The 23,414-nt window shown below is 47.6% G+C and overlaps 1 protein-coding gene across 1 annotated transcript in view; it reads left to right on the forward strand.

Moving 5' to 3' along the window:
* Positions 1 to 22,774, forward strand: part of LOC149441018 (NACHT, LRR and PYD domains-containing protein 3-like) — a 116,015-nt gene extending 93,241 nt beyond the window's left edge. The window contains exons 8-10 of the mRNA XM_089657854.1: positions 7,912 to 8,082; positions 16,387 to 16,569; positions 22,107 to 22,774. Of these exons, the coding sequence (XP_089513980.1) occupies positions 7,912 to 8,082; positions 16,387 to 16,569; positions 22,107 to 22,209 (457 nt within the window). The 3' untranslated portion in view covers positions 22,210 to 22,774. The remainder of the gene's footprint in view (positions 1 to 7,911; positions 8,083 to 16,386; positions 16,570 to 22,106) is intronic.
* Positions 22,775 to 23,414: the final 640 nt, after the last annotated feature.

Here is a 23,414-nt window from a genome sequence, read left to right on the forward strand (position 1 = left end):
GGGACACAGAACTGTTACTCAGGGACACAGAACTGTTACTGAGGGACAGACACAGAATTGTTACTGAGGGACACAGAATTGTTACTGAGGGACACAGAATTGTTACTGAGGGACACAGAATTGTTACTCAGGGACACAGAATTGCTGAGGGACACAAAATTGTTACTCAGGGACACAGAATTGTTACTCAGGGACAGACACAGAATTGTTACTGAGGGACACAGAATTGTTACTGAGGGACACAGAATTGTTACTCAGGGACACAGAATTGTTACTCAGGGACACAGAATTGTTACTCAGGGACACATAATTGTTACTCAGGGACAGACACAGAATTGTTGCTGAGGGACACAGAATTGTTACTGAGGGACACAGAATTGTTACTGAGGGACACAGAATTGTTACTCATGGACACAGAATTGTTACTGAGGGACACAGAATTGTTACTCAGGGACAGACACATAATTGTTACTGAGGGACACATAATTGTTACTCAGGGACACAGAATTGTTACTGAGGGACACAAAATTGTTACTCAGGGACACATAATTGTTACTCAGGGACAGACACAGAATTGTTACTCAGGGACAGACACAGAATTGTTACTGAGGGACACAGAATTGTTACTGAGGGACACAGAACTGTTACTCAGGGACACAGAATTGTTACTGAGGGACACAGAATTGTTACTCAGGGACAGACACAGAATTGTTACTGAGGGACAGACACAGAATTGTTACTGAGGGACACAGAATTGTTACTGAGGGACACAGAATTGTTACTGAGGGACACAGAATTGTTACTCATGGACACAGAATTGTTACTGAGGGACACAGAATTGTTACTCAGGGACAGACACATAATTGTTACTGAGGGACACATAATTGTTACTCAGGGACACAGAATTGTTACTGAGGGACACAAAATTGTTACTCAGGGACACATAATTGTTACTCAGGGACAGACACAGAATTGTTACTCAGGGACAGACACAGAATTGTTACTGAGGGACACAGAATTGTTACTGAGGGACACAGAACTGTTACTCAGGGACACAGAATTGTTACTGAGGGACACAGAATTGTTACTCAGGGACAGACACAGAATTGTTACTGAGGGACAGACACAGAATTGTTACTGAGGGACACAGAATTGTTACTGAGGGACACAGAATTGTTACTGAGGGACACAGAATTGTTACTGAGGGACACAGAATTGTTACTGAGGGACACAGAAGTGTTACTGAGGGACACAGAATTGTTACTCAGGGACACAGAATTGTTACTCAGGGACAGACACAGAATTGTTACTCAGGGACACAGAATTGTTACTCAGGGACACATAATCGTTGAATTAAAGAGTATGTCAGACAACATGCAGAGGAGTGGCAGAGGAGGCAATGTTTTAGGAGTGAGCAGACGTGGCAGCAGAGGAAGGGGTCGAGGCAGCACTAGTCGCAGCCAGAGGCCAGTGCTCCCGGTGTCATCCAGCGGTCGTGTCTCCACCGACAACCCTGCCGTCATCGATTGGTTGGCTCGGTCGTCTTCCTCTTCCCAGGTCACCTCTGACACCTACAGCCAACGGTCGGTGGGTACGTCAGACACAACCGTTAGTTGGCATGGCCCGGGAGCAAGCCCACTGAAATCACGTGTCCTCTACCTGCCCCTGTCCTTTGGTGTTCCCTCACCAAGCGAAGTATCGCATGCTGTGGGCTCAGCCCCACTGTACAGTGAGGAAGAGCTAACAGAGGGCGGTCAGGAACGGGGGGAGACATCCGCCTCTTCAGCAGCCAGGCGAAGAAGTACTGGCGAGGAGAGTGGCTCGGTAGCCGGTCTAGAGACAGGTCTGTCTCCTGACCCACACGCAGCCGAGGGGGCTAGTAGTGAGGCGGCGACCCTAATTGATGATGAGGAGGTTGATCGCACTTGGCAGCCTCGTCGTCATCAGGCAATTTCTTCTGCATCATCAGGAGAAGAGGGTGCCAGCTTGGCAGCGAGCAAAACAGTCGGTGGGTTGCCCAGGAGGCAGCAGGGTCGCATCAGTGTCAGTGGAGCCAAACGGCCACGGAGTAGAGCACCAGCTCCACTGCAGCCTACCACCACGGCCAGTAGTGGTGCCGGTGTGCACGGAGGAAGTAGCAGTCAGCCAGTGAGGAGTAGCGGGGGCAAAGTTTCCTACTCGGCGGTGTGGCAATTTTTCGTCAAGCCGCCCGAGGAAGTAAATGTAGCCGTATGTCGACTATGTGGCCAGAAAGTCAAGCGTGGCCAGGGGGCCCATGTTGGGACTACAGCGTTGCGTCAGCATATGCAGCGTTGCCATTTGGTGGCCTGGGATAACCGTGATAAAGATACGGCGGTTCTGCCTGCCCCAGCCCCCGCTCCATCACCCGCTCCGTTACTTGCTCCGTCACCCAACATCAATCGCCCTCTATCAGCCAGTCAAGGCTCCAACACCTCTGCTGAGGGGAGTTGTCGCTCGTTGGCATCTTCCGCTCGTTCAGATGCTCCTTCTCCTGCTACTCCTCTTCACGGATTCCGTCAGCAGTCTTTTTTGGAATCCGTTTCCAAGAGACAACAGTTTGCGAGCACGCACCCGACGGTGCAAAAGCTGAACGTCCTCCTGTCCAAGTTGCTGGTGCTGCAGTCCCTCCCTTTCCAAGTGGTGGACTCGGCACCTTTCCGAGAAATGATGGCTTGTGCCGCGCCGCGGTGGAGAGTGCCAAGCCGGCATTTCTTCGCCAAAAAGGCAGTGCCAGCCCTGCATTCACATGTAGAAGAGATGGTGGGCCAGTCTTTGAGCATGTCGGTCTCTGCCAAAGTGCACGGCAGCGCCAACGTGTGGAGCTGTAACTACGGTCAGGGACAGTACATATCATTTACGGCCCACTGGGTGAACGTGGTGCCGGCACAGCCGCACCAGCAACTTGGACAGGTCACGCCGCTTTTGCCTCCACGTTTGCACGTCCTTGGTCCAGCAAAGATGTCTGCCTCTACCACCTCTTCTTCCGCCGTGTCCTCAGCCGCCACCCCCGTGCCAAGTCCCATTACCCGACCGGCATATCACATGTGCAGGGCGCAACGGTGTCACGCTGTGCTGCACCTGGTATGCCTTGGCGAACGTAGTCACACAGGGGAGGAACTTCTGAGTGTAATGAACAGAGAAATCGACAGATGGCTGTCTCCGCGCAAACTGAAAATCGGAACCATGTTGACCGACAACGGAAAGAACATGGTGTCTGCTCTGCGTCAAGGAAGGTTGTGCCATGCGCCATGCATGGCTCACGTGTTCAATCTGGTTGTCAAGCGGTTCCTAAAATCCACCATCCCACTGCAAGACATCCTTAAAATGTCACGTAAACTTTGCATGCATTTCAGCCATTCCTACACCGCAAAGCACACCCTCCTTGAGCTGCAGCGGCAGAACGGAATTCCACAGCATCGCCTGATCTGCGACGTTGCAACAAGGTGGAATTCAACCCTACACATGTTAGACCGCCTTTACGAGCAGCGAAAGGCCATCACCGATTTCCTGATGTTACAAGCGGATAAAGGTACTCCCCTGTGTAACTTCGATGACAGCCATCGGCAGCTCATGCGTGACACCTGCCGCTTGCTCAGGCCCTTTGAGGAGGCCACGCTATTCGTGAGTCGGCAGGACTATGGGATGAACGACGTCATTCCTCTGTTGCACGTCCTGGAACAAATGCTGTTAACAATGGCTGGTCAGGGTGCGGTAGACGTGGCGCACAGATCTCAACGCCACATGACCCCCTGTGGGGGCAGGACAGGAAGAAGAGGAGGAGGTAGAGGAGGACATTTGTGCTCAGGAATCATTGAGTGAAATGGGTGGTTTTTCCACTCAGTGGACAGGAGTGGAGGAGCAGGAGCATCTGGTAGAGGAGGAGGAGGAGGAGACAGAGGACCCAGACGCACCGTGGCAGTATGCTGTGGAGATGGAGGCAGGGAGTCCCTCGCATTCCTTGGCACAAATGGCCCATAGCATGCTCGGTTGCTTGCGTAGCGACAGCCGAATAATAACCATCAGACAGAGGGATGACTTTTGGCTGTCCACCTTGTTGGACCCTCGCTACCGTTCAAAAATGGTGGCCTTTTTCACACCTGCTGAGAGGGAGGCCAAAATTGCGTACTATAAAAACCACCTATGTAGTCAGTTGGTCTCTGCCTTTCTGCGCCAACGTCCATCCTCAGACACTGTGGGCCCTGTGCGCTCGCGTTCCGCTGCCATGGCAGCAGGGGAGGGGTGGGGTGGTAGGAGCAGTGGCAGCTCCACCAGCAGCGGCTGCCTCAGTCTGCAGTCGATGATGAGTAGCTTTCTTCACCAGCGCAGTGAGGAAACTACTAACCAGCCGCAGCAGCAGCATCAGGTGGACCTGGAGCAGGAGCTCAAACAACAGGCTTGGGCCTACTTGGACAGCACCCTGCCAACCGAGGTAGACAATCCCCTTGACTACTGGGCAACGAAACTTGACCTTTGGCCCCAACTAGCTGAATTTGCCCTTGAAAGGCTGTCATGCCCGGCCAGTAGCGTGGCATCGGAGCGCGTGTTTAGTGCGGCAGGAGGTATTGTAACTCCGCGGAGGACACGACTGTCCACCCAAAGTGTGGAGAGACTCACGTTTGTGAAAATGAATCAGGCGTGGATTAGTCTGGATTTCAAACCACCAGTTCCTGACACAACTGACTAAATCCGCCATGAATCATGCCCCAAACATGTGCCACTTTCAGGTCTCCTCACACTGCTGGTGTGTTCAATTTTTTGACATAGGGTGCTGGCAGATTACGGGCCTCCCATAGCTGCTGCCAGGCCCCTAATCTGCCATGGGCCCCTGTACCGCCTCCTCATGCTGCTGCCAGGTCCAGAGTCTTTCATGGGTCCCTGTATGGCCTCCCATTGCTGCTGTCTCCATCGCCACACTCTGCCATGTGCCACTTTCAGGTCTCCTCACACTGCTGGTGTGTTACATTTTTTGTCATAGGGTGCTGGCAGATTACGGGCCTCACATAGCTACTGCCAGGCCCCTAATCTGCCATGGGCCCCTATACCGCCTCCTCATGCTGCTGCCAGGTCCAGAGTCTCTCATGCCATGTGCCACTTTCAGGTCTCCTCACACTGCTGGTGTGTTCAATTTTTTGACATAGGGTGCTGGCAGATTACGGGCCTCCCATAGCTACTGCCAGGCCCCTAATCTGCCATGGGCCCCTATACCGCCTCCTCATGCTGCTGCCAGGTCCACAGTCTCTCATGGGTCCCTGTACGGCCTCCCATTGCTGCTGTCTCCATCGCCACACTCTGCCATGTGCCACTTTCAGGTCTCCTCACACTGCTGGTGTGTTACATTTTTTGTCATAGGGTGCTGGCAGATTACGGGCCTCCCATAGCTGCTGCCAGGCCCCTAATCTGCCATGGGCCCCCGTACCGCCTCCTCACGCTGCTGCTAGGTCCACAGTGTGTCATGGTTCCCTGTACCGCCTCCCATTGCTGCTGTCTCCATCGCCACACTCTGCCATGTGCCACTTTGAGGTCTCCTCACACTCCTGCGGTTTTCCATTTTGTCATAGTTTGCTGGCAGATTACAGGCCTCCCATAGGTGCCGCCAGGCCCCAAATCGGCCATGGGCCCCAGTACCGCCTGGTCACGCTGCTGCTGGGCCCACAGTGTGACCTGGGTCCCTGTACCGCCTCCCATTGCTCCCACTCTGCCATGTGCCACTTTGAGGTCTCCTCACACTCCTGCGGTTTTCCATTTTGTCATAGGTTGCTGGCAGATTAAAGGCCTCCCATAGGTGCCGCCAGGCCCCAAATCGGCCATGGGCCCCCGTACCGCCTGGTCACGCTGCTGCTGGTCCCACAGTGTGACCTGGGTCCCTGTACCGCCTCCCATTGCTCCCACTCTACCATGTGCCACTTTGAGGTCTCCTCACACTCCTGCGGTTTTCCATTTTGTCATAGGTTGCTGGCAGATTAAAGGCCTCCCATAGGTGCCGCCAGGCCCCAAATCGGCCATGGGCCCCCGTACCGCCTGGTCACGCTGCTGCTGGTCCCACAGTGTGACCTGGGTCCCTGTACCGCCTCCCATTGCTCCCACTCTGCCATGTGCCACTTTGAGGTCTCCTCACACTCCTGCGGTTTTCCATTTTGTCATAGTTTGCTGGCAGATTACTGGCCTCCCATAGGTGCCGCCAGGCCCCAAATCGGCCATGGGCCCCCGTACCGCCTGGTCACACTGCTGCTGGGCCCACAGTGTGACCTGGGTCCCTGTACCGCCTCCCATTGCTCCCACTCTGCCATGTGCCACTTTGAGGTCTCCTCACACTCCTGCGGTTTTCCATTTTGTCATAGGTTGCTGGCAGATTAAAGGCCTCCCATAGGTGCCGCCAGGCCCCAAATCGGCCATGGGCCCCCGTACCGCCTGGTCACGCTGCTGCTGGTCCCACAGTGTGACCTGGGTCCCTGTACCGCCTCCCATTGCTCCCACTCTACCATGTGCCACTTTGAGGTCTCCTCACACTCCTGCGGTTTTCCATTTTGTCATAGGTTGCTGGCAGATTAAAGGCCTCCCATAGGTGCCGCCAGGCCCCAAATCGGCCATGGGCCCCCGTACCGCCTGGTCACGCTGCTGCTGGTCCCACAGTGTGACCTGGGTCCCTGTACCGCCTCCCATTGCTCCCACTCTGCCATGTGCCACTTTGAGGTCTCCTCACACTCCTGCGGTTTTCCATTTTGTCATAGTTTGCTGGCAGATTACTGGCCTCCCATAGGTGCCGCCAGGCCCCAAATCGGCCATGGGCCCCCGTACCGCCTGGTCACACTGCTGCTGGGCCCACAGTGTGACCTGGGTCCCTGTACCGCCTCCCATTGCTCCCACTCTGCCATGTGCCACTTTCAGGTCTCCTCACACTCCTGCTGGTTTCCATTTTGTCATAGGTTGCTGTATGGCCTCCCATTGCTGCTGCCTCCACCGCCACACTGTGGCTCCAAACACTGGTTTTGGCCCCGTGACTGGCCAAATGAGTGAAGTGTGCGGTGATTCTAAGATCGACGGCACTCATCTGCATGTCATACTGAGTGACAGTATTATTTCTCTTCCCAGCAGACTCCAAGGGCATTTAAATTAAAGGTACAGTGTTCTGCACTAATATTAAGTCTCTCTGAAGCCTAGAAACACCCTTTTTTAAGTTAAATTCACAGCGAATATATTCGACTCGAATCGAATATTTTCCACAAATTCGCCGAATCAGTTGAATCAAATTTTTGAATACTTCGCTCATCTCTACTCATGATCATTGACACTCCACGAGGTGAGATCTTGAATGGTGCACCAGACCTAGGGAGACTGACACTTGTTTTGTGTTTCTTCCATTTGTGAATGATTGCACCAACTGTTGTCACCTTCTCACCAAGCTGCTTGGCCATAGTTTGGTAGCCCAGTCCAGCCTTGTGTAAGTCTACCATCTTGTCCCTGACATCCTTGGACAGCTCTTTGGTCTTTGCCATGGTGGAGAGTTTGGAATCTGATGGTTTGATTGCTCCTGTGGGCAGGTGTCTTTTATACAGGTAACAAAATGAGATTAGCAGCACTCCCTTTAAGAGACTGCTTCTAATCTCAGCTTGTTACCTGTATGAGAGACACCTGGGAGCCAGAAATCCTGTTGAATGATAGGGGATCCAATCCTTCTTTCCCTCATGAACATGCAGATCAGTCATCATTTGTTAGAGCATTTCTGCTGAATTTGTTGTTGTACAGTTGCAAGAAAAAGTATGTGAACCCCTTGGGATTACGTGGAGTTTTGCATGACTTGGGCATAAAATGTGCTCTGAACGTCAACAACAAGAGAAGAACACAGTCTTCTTTCCCTAATATACTCTCATGTGTCTGTATTTGTCTCTGCAGGTTGGTTGGATGTGGTCTGACTTCCTCCTGCTGTGATGATCTCCGCTCCATTCTGATCACTAACCCATCCCTCACCAGACTGGATTTATCACATAATAATCTCCAAGACTCTGGAATGAGACGTCTGTGTGAGGGACTCCGTCATCCTGGCTGTACTCTGCAGTACCTAAGGTGAGAATTCTACTATAAATGATCTCATATTCTGCAGGACTCTGATATATATCTTCTATGTGAGGGACTCCGAGATCCAGGAGATGAGGGGAGAATTCTACTATAAATGATCTCATTTTCTGCAGGACTCTGATATATATCTTCTATGTGAGGGACTCCGAGATCCAGGAGATGAGGGGGGAATTCTACTATAAATGATCTCATATTCTGCTGGATTTTGGGATAAATCCTTTGTGAGGGATCCAGACACGTTCCCTAGATGACAGTTATACAAAGACAGACTTCTTGGCAGGTTACACTGGGAGACGCCATCATAGTCCTTCAGGTCACTGGCTGTTATTGCCTTTCATCCATTCCACCCTCCACTGACTATCAGAGATCAGACTTCATGTCTGTCGAGGTGGATTGTTGTTTGGATGATATAAAAACACAATGAAGTTTATTTGGTCCATAGAGACTGAGTGATGACATTTCTTATCCAATAAAACACGTCCAGATCTATCCATCTACCAGACAAATGTTGTGTTGTAGTCTTGTTTGTAGAACTTAGAACATCAGATGTGTACTGACTAGTAGGGATGAGTGACTCTGCCCCGGTTCAGTTCCCTGCAGGGTCCCACTGAAGGGGGAAGAATGAGCACCCCTCAAACCATACCAGGCCACATGACCTCAACTGGGGGGGGGGGGGGGGCTTTTGGGCAGGGGGACTTCCTCCCAAAACAGCTTGTGCTCATGTTGATGGGAACAAGGGCCTCTTCCCCATAACTCTTGCCCAATAGTTGTGGGGGTCTGCAGGTGGGGGGCTTATAGGAATCTGGAAACTGCCTTCAAAGGGGGCTCCCAGATCCCAGAAACCTCATGTGAATGAGTATGGGGTGCATAGCAATCCTACTCAAAAGAGAAAAACAAATACAATCTAAACTGAGTGATTAAAAAAAAAAAAAAAGAGCTGAGCAAAATGTTGGCGCTATATAAATCCTTAATAATAATAATTCACAAAAAAAGTGTCAAAAACTAAGTAAAAACACAAACCTAGTTTTTCACAAGTCCTTGATAAAAAGAGAAAAAAAAATCTCCCCAGTGCCATTAGTACAGTGTCAGTGTTTTTTCTTTTTTTTTGCACTGATCACTGTATTGGTGTCACTGGGATGTCAGTGACCCCAAGTCAGTTCCCCCCCAGTGTCAGAATGTCCACCGCAGTTCTGTCATAAGTCACTGATCGCCTCTATTATTAGTATAAAAAAAATCCCAGTATATATACACCACCATTTGTAAACGCTATAACTTTCACGTAAACCAATTAATTTACACGTATTGGGATTTTTTTTAGCAAAGACACGGAGCAGAATACATTTTGGCCAAAATTTATGACGAAATTTGATTTTTAAATTTTTTTTTACTGGACATGTTTTATAGCAAAAAGTCCAAATATGGTTTTTATTATTGTATTTTTTTTTTGCAAAATTGTTGGTCTTTTTTTTTATAGCACAAAAAATAAAAAACGCACAGGCGATGAAATACCAAAGAAAGAAAGCCTAATTTGTGGGAAAAAAAGGAAGTAAATTTAATTTTGGTGCAGAGTAACATGACCGCGCAATTGTCAGTTAAAGTGGCGCAGCGCCATAACACAAACCACTTCTGTAATCGCTTCCTGATTGCCCTATAGTAGAAATACTGCTACTGCGTGACACGGGTGCACAAAATCACATAGATATACATGATTCACGCTCCCGCAGTTTTCATGCCTCTCCCAGATAGCGTCAGATTGCCCGTCAGTACACCAGTCATCACATTTAACCCCTTGATTGCCAGGAAGACACTCATACACAATAAACCTCCATTGCTAGTATAGTGTCTGAACGGATCAATATCTTTGATCAGATCAGCACTATACCAGCGTTCACATTAGTATAGTATCCCCCAAAAATGCAGTGTTAGCGGGATCAACCCCAGCACCTGCCAGCACCTGCATTTAGCCCCTACGCTTACCCCCCTTCTCCCCCAGCAAGTGCAGTGTCAGTAGGTCACTGTCACTTGATATATTGCACACAAAACCGCAGTGTTGGCAGAATCAGGCCTGATTTCTGGTAGCATTTGTCGGTAAATTCTGATGACTCTCATATGCAGCAGAGTGCCAGTACTAGTGCCGCGCTACCTTTTGGTGAACTGGCGAGTACCAGCGGCCTAGTATATCCTGGTTTTTCACATACCAGCACTGCAGTATCACTTGGTGATGTGGCAAGTCCCATAAATGCAGTACAAGCTGGTGCCGTGGTGAGCACAACAGGGGCAGACTGACAACTCATGGGGCCCCCGGGCAATAGGGGATCATGTGGCTCCTGTTTCCTTGCCCAAACTCAAAAAAGCCTATGAAAAAGCTACCAGGGGCATCTCATGGGGCCCCCTACTGACCCCGGGCCTTCGGGCAGTGCCCGAGTTTCCAAATGGTCAGTCTGCCCCTGGAGCACAAGTATTGTCCTGCAACCACCAAGAATTCTCACACAGCCCCTTAAAACCCTTAGTATCCTTCTGGATGTGCTTGCAAATCCTGATTGGCAGCCCACAAATTCTGCAGCACCTGTACTTCCCCTATTCACTGCCCAACCCGGAATTCAGGTGGAAACAGCAAATTTAACTCCTCCCCTTGATTTTTTGGAGCTGTTTTTTTTTTTAAATCTGTATGCATTGATTGTGGATCAAAGCAATTTATCACCGCCAACAGTTTCTGAATTAACTTTTTTTTGGGCCTAACCCTCAACATGGGCATTACCCAAAATGAATTGCGGTTGTATTGGTCCACAGACCTGATTCATCATATGCCGTGTTCTCTACTGCCATGGCCAGGCAGAGATATGACAGTATAATGTGTTTTATGCATTTCAATGACAATGCACTCTGCCATCCTCGGGGTGACACTGAATTTGACGGCTCCACAAAATTCAGCCCCTCGAAAATCACCTTAGCCAAAAACTTGCAGATGTCTATACTCCCCAACAAAAAATCTGCGTTGAGGAGTCCCTCATTAATTTTTCTGGCCGCCTTCCATTCAAACAATTTCCCAGCAAGCGTGCCAGATATGGGGTCAAGATGTAGGAGACTTGTGAGAGGGCAACAGGCTATACATATAATTTTTGGATTTACAAAGGAAAAGCCCCCCTGGATGCCCAGACTACATGGGGAGCAGTGACAAGATAGTTTGGGACTTGGTGTTATTCCTCTTCCATATGGGGTACCACTTATACATGGACAATATTTATTCATATGTGCCACTATATAGACATTTGTATAATCTTGGAACTTTCGCATTTGGCATCATGTGACCTAATGTGTGCCCACCATTAGAAGGGGGTGGATTCAGGGCGGTATATTCTAATGGTGGGCATACCACACACTTTCTCTGGCAGAGATTTCTTCTCTTTTTCATTCATCCTACAGGCTGCATACAAAAAAAAGAACATAGCATACAGTGAAGGAAATGCATATTTGCTCCCCGGCTGATGTTGAATGTTTGCCCCTCACAAAGAAATGATCGGTCTAAAAATAGAGTGTTCGGTGTATTGTAACACTGAGAGACAGAATACAACAACATATTCAGCAGAAATGCGTCTAACAAATGATGACGGATCTGCATGTTCATGAGGGAAAGAAGGATTTGATCCCCTTCACAAAACATGACTTAGTACTTGGTGGCAAATCCCTTGACGGCAATCACAGAGGTCAGATGTTTCCTGGAGTTGGCCCCCAGGTTCGCACACATCTCAGGAGGGATTTTGGCCCACTCCTCTTGGCAGATCCTCTCCAAGTCATTAAGGTTTGGTGGCTGGCGTTCAGCAACTCAAACTTTCAGCTCCCTCCACAGATTTTCAATCGGATGAAGGTCTGGAGACTGGCTAGGCCACTCCAGGACCTTAATGTGCTTCTTCTTGAGCCGCTCCTTTGTTGCCTTGGCCGTGTGTTTTGGGTCATTGTCATGCTGGAACACCCATCCACAACCCATTTTCAATGCCCTGACTGAGGGAAGAAGGTTCTCATCCAAGATTTGATGGTACATTGCCCCGTCCATCGTCCCTTTGATGCGGTGTCCCCTTAGCAGAAAACACCCCAAAAGCAGAATGTTTCCACCACCATGTTTCACAGTTGGGATGGTGTTTTTGGGGTCATAGGCAGCATTCCTCCTCCTCCAAACACAGCGAGTTGAGTTGATGCGAAAGAGCTCAATTTTGGTCTCCTCTGACCACAACACTTCCCACCAGTCCTCCTCTGCATCATTCAGATGTTCAGTGGCAGACTTCAGACGGGCCTGGACATGGGCTTTCTTGATCAGAGGGACCTTGCGGGCACTGCAGGATTTCAGTCCTTGTCGGCGTAGTGTGTTACCAATTGTTTTCTTGGTGACTGTGGTCCCAGCTGCCTGGAGATCATTGACAAGATCCTCACGTGTAGTTGTGGGATGATTCCTCACTGTTCTCATGATCATTGACACTCCACGAGGTGAGATCTTGCATGGTGCACCAGACCTAGGGAGACTGACACTTGTTTTGTGTTTCTTCCATTTGTGAATGATTGCACCAACTGTTGTCACCTTCTCACCAAGCTGCTTGGCCATAGTTTGGTAGCCCAGTCCAGCCTTGTGTAAGTCTACCATCTTGTCCCTGACATCCTTGGACAGCTCTTTGGTCTTTGCCATGGTGGAGAGTTTGGAATCTGATGGTTTGATTGCTCCTGTGGGCAGGTGTCTTTTATACAGGTAACAAAATGAGATTAGCAGCACTCCCTTTAAGAGACTGCTTCTAATCTCAGCTTGTTACCTGTATGAGAGACACCTGGGAGCCAGAAATCCTGTTGAATGATAGGGGATCCAATCCTTCTTTCCCTCATGAACATGCAGATCAGTCATCATTTGTTAGACACATTTCTGCTGAATTTGTTGTTGTACAGTTGCAAGAAAAAGTATGTGAACCCCTTGGGATTACGTGGAGTTTTGCATGACTTGGGCATAAAATGTGCTCTGAACGTCAACAACAAGAGAAGAACACAGTCTGCTGAACATAATACTACACAAACATTAGATGTTGCCATGGTTTAATTGCACATAACATGTAAACATGCACAGTGCAGGGAGGAAAAAGTATGTGAACCTTTGGACTTAATAACTGGTTGACCCTCCTTTGGCAGCAATAACCTCAACCAAACGTTTCCTGTAGTTGCAGATCAGACCTGCACAACGATCTGGAGTCATTTTGGACCACTCCTCTTCTATTCTTGGGATGTCTGGTGTGAATCGCTCTCTTAAGGTCATGCCACAGCATTTCAATGGGGTTGAGGTCAGGACTCTGACTGGGCCACTCCAGAAGGCGTATTCTGTGCTGTTGCAGCCATTGTTTTGTTGAATGACTTGTATGCTTTGGGTCATTGTCCTGTTGCATCACCCATCCTCTGTGGAGCTTCAGTTGGCGGACAGATGGTCGTACGTTTTCCTGCAAAATGTCTTGATAAACTCTGGAATTCATTTTCCCATCAATGACAACAATCCGTCCAGGCCCTGAGGCAGCAAAGCAGCCCCAAACCATGATGCTCCCTCCGCCATGTTTCACAGTGGGGATGAGGTTTTGATGTTGGGGTGCTGTGCCTTTTTTTCTCCACACATAGTGTTGTGTGTTCTTCCCAAACAACTCAATCTTGGTGTCATCTGTCCACAGTATATTTTGCCAGTAGTGCTGTGGAACATCCAGGTGCTCTTTTGCAAACTTCAAACGTGCTGCAATCTTCTTTTTGGCCAGCAATGGCTTCCTCCGTGGTGTCCTCCCATGTACTCCATTCTTGTTTCATGTTTTCCTTATTGTAGATGTGTCAACGAAAATGTTAGCATGTGCCAGAGATTTCTGTAGGTCTTTAGCTGACACTCTGGGATTCTTCTTTACCTCATGCAGCATTCTGCGCTGTGCTCTTGCAGTCATTTTTACAGGACGACCACGCCTAGGGAGAGTAGCAACAGTGCTAAACTTTCTCCATTTGTAGACAGTCTGTCTTACCGTGGACACATGAACATCAAGGCTCAAGGAGATACTTTTGTAACCCTTTCCAGCTTCATGCAAGTCAACAATTCTTGATGGTAGGTCTTCTGAGAGCTCTTTTCTGCGAGGCGTGGTTCACATCAGACAGTGCTTCTTGAAACCAGTAAACCCAAAACAGGTGTCAGCAACACATCCAATATCATCACACTGATTGGAGTCAAGGTTGGCTCACTCCTGGCTCCAATTAGCTCTGGGAGAAGTCATTAAGCTAGGGCCTCACATACTTTTTCCTCCCTGCACTGTGAATGTTTACATGTTATGTGCAATTAAACCATGGCAACATCTAATGTTTGTGTAGTATTATGTTCAGCAGACTGTGTTCTTCTATTGTTGTGACTTAGATGACGTTCAGAGCACATTTTATGCCCAATTCATGCAAAACTCCACGTAATCCCAAGGGGTTCACATACTTTTTCTTGCAACTGTATTCTGTCTCTCAGAGTTACAATACACCGAACATGCCATTTTTAGACTGATCATTTCTTTGTGAGGGGCAAACATTCAAAATCAGCAGGGGAGCAAATACGCATTTCCTTCACTGTGTGTGTGTGACATCCCCAGTGACACCAATACAGTGATCAGTGCTAATTAAAAGGCCTGACACTGTACTAGTGGCACTGGGCAGGAATGGGTTAACATCTGGGGACAATCAAAGGGTTAACTGTGTGCTGTGTTACTCTGTGCTGTGCAGAGCCATCCAAAGCAGTGTGCACAAGCTGAGAGGGAGGAGAACTGTTATGTTTACAAACAGTTCTCCTCCCCACCGGAGATCCTCAACATTCACCGAGCAAAATCACACACACACACACATATATATGTGCATGATTTTGCCTGGTGAATGCTGAGGATCTCCGATGGGGAGGAGGACTGTTTGTAAACAAATCAGTTCTCCTCCCTGTCAGCTTGTGCACACTGCTTTGGATGGCTCTACACAGCACAGAGTAACACAGCACACAGTTAACCCTTTGATTGTCCCCAGATGTTAACCCCTTCCTGCCCAGTGCCACTAGTAGTGTCAGGCCTTTTTATTAGCACTGATCACTGTATTGGTGTCACTGGGGATGTCAGTGACAAGTCAGTTCCCCCCCAGTGTCAGAATGCCCACCACAGACCCGCTATAAATTGCTGATCGCCGCCATTGCTAATAAAAATAATTTAAAAAAATCCCAGTATATATACCGCTATTTGTAAACATTATAACTTTCATGTAAACCAATTAATTTACACGTATTGGGATTTTTTTTTAGAAAAAAACACGGAGCAGAATACATTTTGGCCTAAATTTATGATGAAATTTGATTTATTACATTTTTTACTGGACATGTTTAATAACAAATAGTCCAAAATATTGTTTTTTTCTCAAAGCTGTTGGTCTTTTTTTATTGCACAAAAAATAAATAAAACACACAGGTGACCAAATATCACTGAAAGAAAGCTCAATTAGTGCGGAAAAAAGGACATCAATTAAAATTTGGTGCAGCGTTGCATGACTGCGCAATTGTCAGTTAAAGTAACGCAGCGCCATAATGCAAAAAATGGCCTGGTCAGGAGGAGGGGAGGGAATCCTCTGGAGGGCAGATCTTCCACCTCCTGATTGGTTGGATAGAGAACTCCAAACAAAACACAAAGGCCACCAATACTGAAGTACGTCCTTCAAAACAATTGTCTCTTTATTTACAATAAATGGTCTGACAAGCAATAATATGTCTGCCTATCAAGCACCCGATTGGACAGGAGATAATATTGCTCACTGACACCACTTCCTGTGTCAGTTCCAGGCAGGAAATGACATCACTTGACTCCGCCTGAGGGTGGACTACCCAATTGATTCCTCGATATGCCGACATATTATCATTGCTTGTCAGTGCATCTAGCAATCCTCATGGATTTTGCTGCATGGAGACGCAGGTCAAGTAGAAGTCCCATTATTTCCTATGTGGCCGGTTCCCATCTATGTGCCGCAGGGAATCTATATGGAGCCATTCCCCCTCCAATGTGTGCATCACCACGTACGCTGCAATGTGTCCATCCACACTAAGACTTCTCAGGTGGGTGACAACTCCCCTCCATCTCACAGGGGAGGTCCAACCAATGTTCCATGAGATCATCCATCCAAATGGGCCAACATTTCATCTTCTAAGACCCCGCCCACTGATTATCCATTGGAATGTGTCTACTTCTGCCCGTCACTGGAGAACATCTCACCTCTCTTTCCTGCTTCTCCCACCAGAATATTATGGTGTGATGTGACATTATGGTGCTGGGATGATCTCTGCTCCGTGATCTCCACAAACCGAACTCTGACCAGACTGAAGGTGACATTGCATAAGGAGGATGGTGAGAAGATGTCGTACTCAGAAGTGGATCCTCGTTGGCAGGTCCTCCGGAATGCCGGCTTCACTGTGGATAGAAGGTAAGATCTGTTCTATTGGGGGGAACACACATACTGGGGGGATTTACTAAAGCTGGTTTCCTCAGAATCTGGTGCAGCTGTGCATGGCAGCCAATCAGCTTCTCCCCTCAGCTTGTCCAATGAAGCTTTAGCAATAAAAGCAGTAAGCTGATTGGTTCCCTCGCAGAGGACAGGTATAGGAGCCCCAGCAACTGGACTGTAGGACCATCATGGTGATAATGATGATGATCATTGAAGGAAGGACAGTGAAATGTAAGCTGGCCACAGATGGTTCAGATCTCGGCCAGTTCAGCAGGGACCAGCTGAGATTTGAACCATGTATGGGCAGGCTGATTGTACCCAAGTCAATGGTTGAATGGGTTGTGTACTCCAGCCTGTGGGATTTTACATGCAATTATTGCTAGCAGCTAGTATGGCCACCAGCAGTAATCATTGTGTTGTCCAGGCAGGGATGGTTCCCCCCGAGATGTTTACCATCGTAAGTTATACAGTCGCTCGGCAAGCAGGTAGACACAGACAGAGCATGCTCTGCTCTATGGGCGGTTGGAGGTAAGCGGGTGTAAGCAGACACAAGTCCCTCTACATCTGCCACTCCATAGAGGTGAATGGAGGGTCCACCTGAAAAACGGACAAGGACACCCAATCTGACCGATCGTGTGAAAGGGGCCTTAGTGTTTAGGGGTATGGTAAAAATGTGCAGCTCAGCTGTGAATTCTTACCGCCCCCAAATGCTCCCGCATATACTGCAAAGCAGTGGAGGGGGAATAGTATATACCATGGCCCTGATGATTTATTATCACCGCTGTTCTGTTGGCCCTCAGCCCGCTCCTGTTTTCCCAGGCTGTCCTGCTGTACGCGGATGAGTTGGCAGCATACAGAGTGGGGGGAGGGGAACATCCATGTCTCCCCCCCCTGTGATGAATGAAGCCGGAAGCTACAAGGATTATGTCACTTCTGGGTTTAATTCTGTGTTTACCTGACTGATAACAGCCAGGAAGGCAGCCAATCAAAGTGATTTGTGTATGATCAGGTGCCTTAGAGGGCAGGGGAGGGGTCAGGGGTCTAATAGACCCCATATATCTCCATAAAGAAGACCTGTCACTGCCCCATCTATCACAAGGGATGTTATTCATCACCTGTCATAGCAATACACCGCGTTCCAAATGATTCTGCAAATTCTATTTAAGTGTCACAAAGATGAAATCTTTTGTTTTTCAGTGTAACTCATGGATGGCATTGTGTGTCAGGGCTCTTTTGATCACTGAAAACAATCTGGGACACCTGTGATAATTAGATTGGCCGGTGAGCCCAATTTCAGGAAAAACTCCTAAAGGACGGCGTTCCCCATTATTAAGCAGAACGCCATTTTCAAGCAATATGAGGAAGAAAAAGGATCTCTCTGCTGCCGAAAAGAGTGAAATAGTTCGATGCCTTGGACAAGGGATGAAAACATTCGATATTTCATGAACACGTAAGCGTGATCATCGCACTATGAAGAGATTTGTGGCTGATTCAGAGCACAGACGGGTTGGTGCAGATAAAGGCACATTGAGGAAGATTTCTGCCAGATCCATGCATTGGATCAAGAGAGCAGCTGCTAAAATCCCATTACATAGCAGCAAACAGATATTTGAAGCTGCTGGTGCCTCTGGAGTCCCACGGACATCAAGGTGTAGAGTCCTCCAGAGTCCTGCAACTGTGCAGAAACCTTCTATTCGGCCACCACTAACCAATGCTCACAAGCAGAAACGGCTGCATTGGGCAGAAAATACATGAGGACTCATTTTCAAACAGTCCTGTTCACTGATGAGTGCCGTGCGACCCTGGATGGTCCAGATGGATGGAGTAGTGGATGGTTGGTGGACTGCCACCCTGTTCTAACAAGGCTGCGACGTCAGCAAGGCGGTGGTGGAGTCATGTTTTGGGCCGGAATCATGGGAACAGAGCTGGTTGGTCCCTTTAGGGGCCCCGAAGGTGTAAAGATGACCTCTGCAAAGTATGTGGAGTTTATGACTGACCACTTTCTTCCCTGGTACAGAAGGAAGAACTATGCTTTCCGTAATAAAATCATCTTCATGCATGACAATGCACCATCTCATGCTGCAAAGAATACCTCTGCATCAATGGCTGCTATGGGGATAAAAGGAGAGAAAGTCATGGTGTGGCCTCCATCCTCCCCTGACCTCAATCCTATTGAGAACCTTTGGAGCATCCTCAAGCAAAAGATCTATGAGGGTGAGAGGCAGTTTACATCCAAACAGCAGCTCTGGGAGGCTATTCTGACATCTTGCAAACAAATTCAAGCAGAAACTGTCCAAAACCTCCCAAGTTCAATGGATGCCAGACTTGTGATCTGCTATCAGATAAGGGCTCCTATGTTACAATGTAACGTGACCGCTTCAAATGTTTACAAAGTTACAATGTTGGGAAACGTTGGATTGAAATAGCTTTTGATTTCAGTAAATTTGCTGCAAACACAACAAATGACAATTCTCAGTTCTTTACAACCTAGAAAGTGTTTTGAAACTTCCTGTGCGGAATAATCCGGAACACAAATCCTGTTATTAGGAGGTTTGTTCAATAAAAATTGAATTGTACTCTTCTAGTTGTAACCTGAGAATTCTGCCGACTGATATTTACATCAATTATTGAGGGAAATGAGAAAATATCATTTGCATAATAATTTGGAACAGGGCGTAAAGTTAAACAAAACAAATCCCATAAAAAAGCAATAATTCTGGACCCAGACCTCCTGCCTAACTGTAAACTGGTAACCTGTAAAGGCTATTAAAGCGCCCCCTATGGACAATGTTAGGTACGGTACTTTGTTGCCTTTTACCAGATGTGCACAATATTTCATCTTGGTAAGTTTGGTATCTATTTACTCAACACAACATCATATGCTGTACTATTGCTGGGAAGACTGCAAATGCTAAACATAGAATATTTCAAACCAACACATTGCCAAAAAAAATACAATTCTGCTACTCAAGGGGATTCATGGAGAAAAGTCCTGGGGGCTTAGGGGGTTAAAGAAACACTTTGCCATTCTCCTCTTCCTCCGCGTGGAAATGTTTGTGTAACCCCCCCTCTTACTGTGCTGGTGTATCCACAATGACCATACATGCCCAGCAATTCCAGCATTGTTCTGATTGGCTGCCCCAATGCCACTTGCCAGGTCTTGTGTTGCCGCCTTCTTTTCTCTTTCTTGCAGCCAGCACCTGATGATACACCGCTGTATGTCCCTGCTGCCGCAGTCTCCTGGGATATGTGACGGGTTACATCCCAGGAGGCTACAGGAGCCGGGAAATGTCATATTTGTCTAGGGAAGAAAACCACAGAAAAGGAAAATGACTTTACAGCTAAGAAGTGTCTTAAAGTCATTGGAAAAAATTTTTAACTGCTTCCCATCCGCCCCATAGCAGAAATAGTGCTTTAGGGCGGCATGGGTGCAAAAAATTACGTATATACATGTGGTTTTGCAGTTCTGGGTAGGCGGCGTGCATGAGCTGTGTGCACGCCCTACCCGCACTGCCATTTGTGGCCGCGGCTGTCAATCACCGGGTCCCGGCCGGTAATTACTCGTCGGCGCTCAGTGATTCCCAAGAATCTCCAACAGGGAGGATGACTGTTTTGTTTACTAACAATCCTCCTCCCTGTCAGCTCGGGCACAGCACAGCCATCCAGAGCAGTGTGAGTACAGTGAAGCACACACCCCGCCCCCTAGTAACACAGACACCATCCCCTAGTAACACAGACCCCGTCCCTTAGTAACACAGACCCTGTCCCCTGGTAACATCCCCCACCCCCTAGTAACACACCCCGCCCCCTAGTTAAACACTCTCAGCACACAGTTAACCCTTTGATCGCACCAGATGTTAACCCCTTCCTACCCAGAGCCATTAGTACAGTGTTAGGGCTTTTTTTTTAGCACTGCTCCCTGTATTGGTGTCACTGGGGATGTCAGTGACACCAAGTCAGTTCCCTTCAGTGTCAAAATACCTGCCGCAGTCCCACTATAAGTCGCTGATCATCGCCATTACTAGTCAAAATTACAAAAAATAAATAAATAAAAAAAAATCCCAGTATCTATACCACCATCTGTAAACATTATAACTTTCATGTAAACCAATTAATTTATACATATTGGGATTTTTTTATTTTTTACTTTTTACTGGATGTGTTTAATAGCAAAAAGTCAGAAATATTGTTTTGTTCTCAAAAAATACTCAGAAGGGCAAGTGGTTAATTAAAATAATGAACATATTATACTTACCTGTTCTGTGTAATGGTTTTGCACAAAGCAGCTCCGATGGGTGGGTGGGGGTGAGGTGAGGGGTGGGGCTTGGGGGCCCCATCTGTTAGAAATCATGGGACCCCGTGCGACCTAACAGTGGCCCTGATAACACCACACACAATGTAACGTTTAATATGCACTCTTCTTCTGAGGTTCATGTAAACAAATCATTGTGAACAGTTCTTTTGTCCTTTGTTCAATCTAGACATGGACTCATCCATTCACCTTACCACTTGGTGTCATGTCTGGTCTTTATCTCGTAGCCGTCTGATCCCACCATACCTCCCCCAGATTTATAACCTGGGAACATAAGCTGTAACCACCTTGGAATGTTCTTAGAATCTGTGTTCAGAAACCATGAAATAGAATATACAGAACAAAATGGCTTCCAGCATGTCCATGTAGAGATGAGTTCAGGCCTTCCTGTTTCATTCTGTGAGCCCAGAACAGTTCCCACATTTCTGTAGAACCCATTGGAGGTCTCTGGAGTTATACAGATAATGAGAGAGATGATTGAGATGTCCTGTGCCAGTCACAGATTTCCCAGATGATGGAGAATGTCTTCCTCATCCCAAGTTGTGTCATTACAGATGGGTGGATGAGGAATATCAGATCCACCACTAATAATCTTAGTCGGGTCCTACAATCTTCCACAAGGTTTTACCTTTAAAGAAAAAGAACTTTCATTAAAAATCCCCCCATCCCCCGCTGTCTATCCAATGTGTCAGTATAACTGAGCCAATCAGATGTGTTCTCAGCCTGTACACATGACGGCCCAGCACACCAGGCGTACAGTCTGATATCCCAATGGTTGGACGGCCATGTGTGTGTGGGCCCCTGCCATGGTGAGGGCCCCTCGGTATTAGGTGGGTAGTTTTAGAAGGTGGTGGGCCCTATAAATGGGGGACACTTATCAAACCCCTAAAGTGTGAGGACAGAGGGGATGGTTTGGTGTATTTGCATACTGGGGTCAGTTATGAAGAGATGAGATCCCACATCCCACCATCTACATCCAATCTACGTCAGATCTCCTCCCAGCATAGGAGACCACTGATGTACATTGTACGGCTGCAGATTTGTACATTACACATCGCACACATTTCCAGGAAGACAGAAGAATACTTCCCATTAGTGTGTATAAAAATGTCCATCATTTCTTCCAGAGCTCAGCACCAGCTCCCCCTTTTCCATCATCACAGCAACATTTCCTCCTCTAACACTCTCATTTTATTCTTCATAGATGGCGTGGAGGATGGGATGTATCTATACACAGAAGAAGATCAGAGAATGGTCTGTGGGAAGTCCTCCCCTCCTCTATAGATAATACATGGACCCTGATATGAAGAGAATGTCCAGAATGGAATTATATCAGATTCTCCTGTTCATGGCACTGATTATTCATCATTTTCCTTTTCTTCACATTCCGATGATGATGAGTCTACTGACTGATATCTACTGACCGTTTTTCCGGAATGATCTGAGCGGGGATCTGTCTTTCCTCCCATTCCTCCATTTTATATTGTATTGTTACTCCTCAATGTATTCATTACTACAAAATAAAAATGTGACTTTTGGATCTTCACACCAAAACTGCTACCACTGGTGAGACCAGCACGCTGGGAAATTCCTGTTCATGACATGAAGATTCCTCCTACACAAGAAGAAGAAGACACTGAACACACGGTGACAGTGCGGTGCGGACAGTGGGGGGCGCTCTCCATAACATATAAAGGAACAATGGGTGGACAGGAGATTCCGCACCACAAGGACAGAGGTTACCTTCAGAGACTAAGTGGCAAAAATACTGAATATTTTTGTTATAAAAATAATTTGTATTATTTTTTGTGTAGAAAATATATTTTCAAATATAAAACCACAGAAATAAAAAAACACATTTATCACCATTAACCCAAGACAGTGTTGTCTTCCCACATGACTTCAGACATCCAGATGTGGCCACATCTAATGGGTGGGTCACCTAGACAGTGGGGTGACCCCCTACTGTACCGGCTTCCCCTCCCCCCATATAATAAATGACCTCTCAGGAAAACAACAACTGCTATATAAGGCCAGCTGAGGCTACACTATAGAGTGTGTTTATGAGCTGCAACAAGTAACAGACAAAAACAAAGCAATCCATGTATAAAGGAACACATCTAGTGTCATCTTCCAGGATTACAATAAGAATTGTCTCTGATATTGTTCCATCTGCAGATAAGGAGACTAAAGCCGACAGGGAGCAGAGTCCATATGAAGGTCCAGCCAGTGCAGTGTCCCCCTTTTCAGCATTTCCATCGATCGCTCAGCATGGAATCGGCTGTAGAAATGGAAGCTGACAATTGGTGTAGCGACTCTTAGGTCACGCAATGCCACTAACATTCTGATTGTATCTCTAGTGGTCGCTCAGCAGGGTGCACTACAATGTCCAGCAAGCACAGTCATAGTAGAGCTATCAGAAGATAGAGCAGGACAAGCCATAGAGTTCCAGCAGTTCCAGTCCACATGAGATCTTATGCCACATGAATGGTGACACACGTTAGATTGCAAT

Source organism: Staurois parvus, unplaced genomic scaffold (genome assembly GCF_062004578.1).
Source record: "Staurois parvus isolate SC_StPar_1 unplaced genomic scaffold, SC_StPar_1.0 ptg001036l, whole genome shotgun sequence".
Lineage (NCBI taxonomy): Eukaryota > Metazoa > Chordata > Amphibia > Anura > Ranidae > Staurois > Staurois parvus.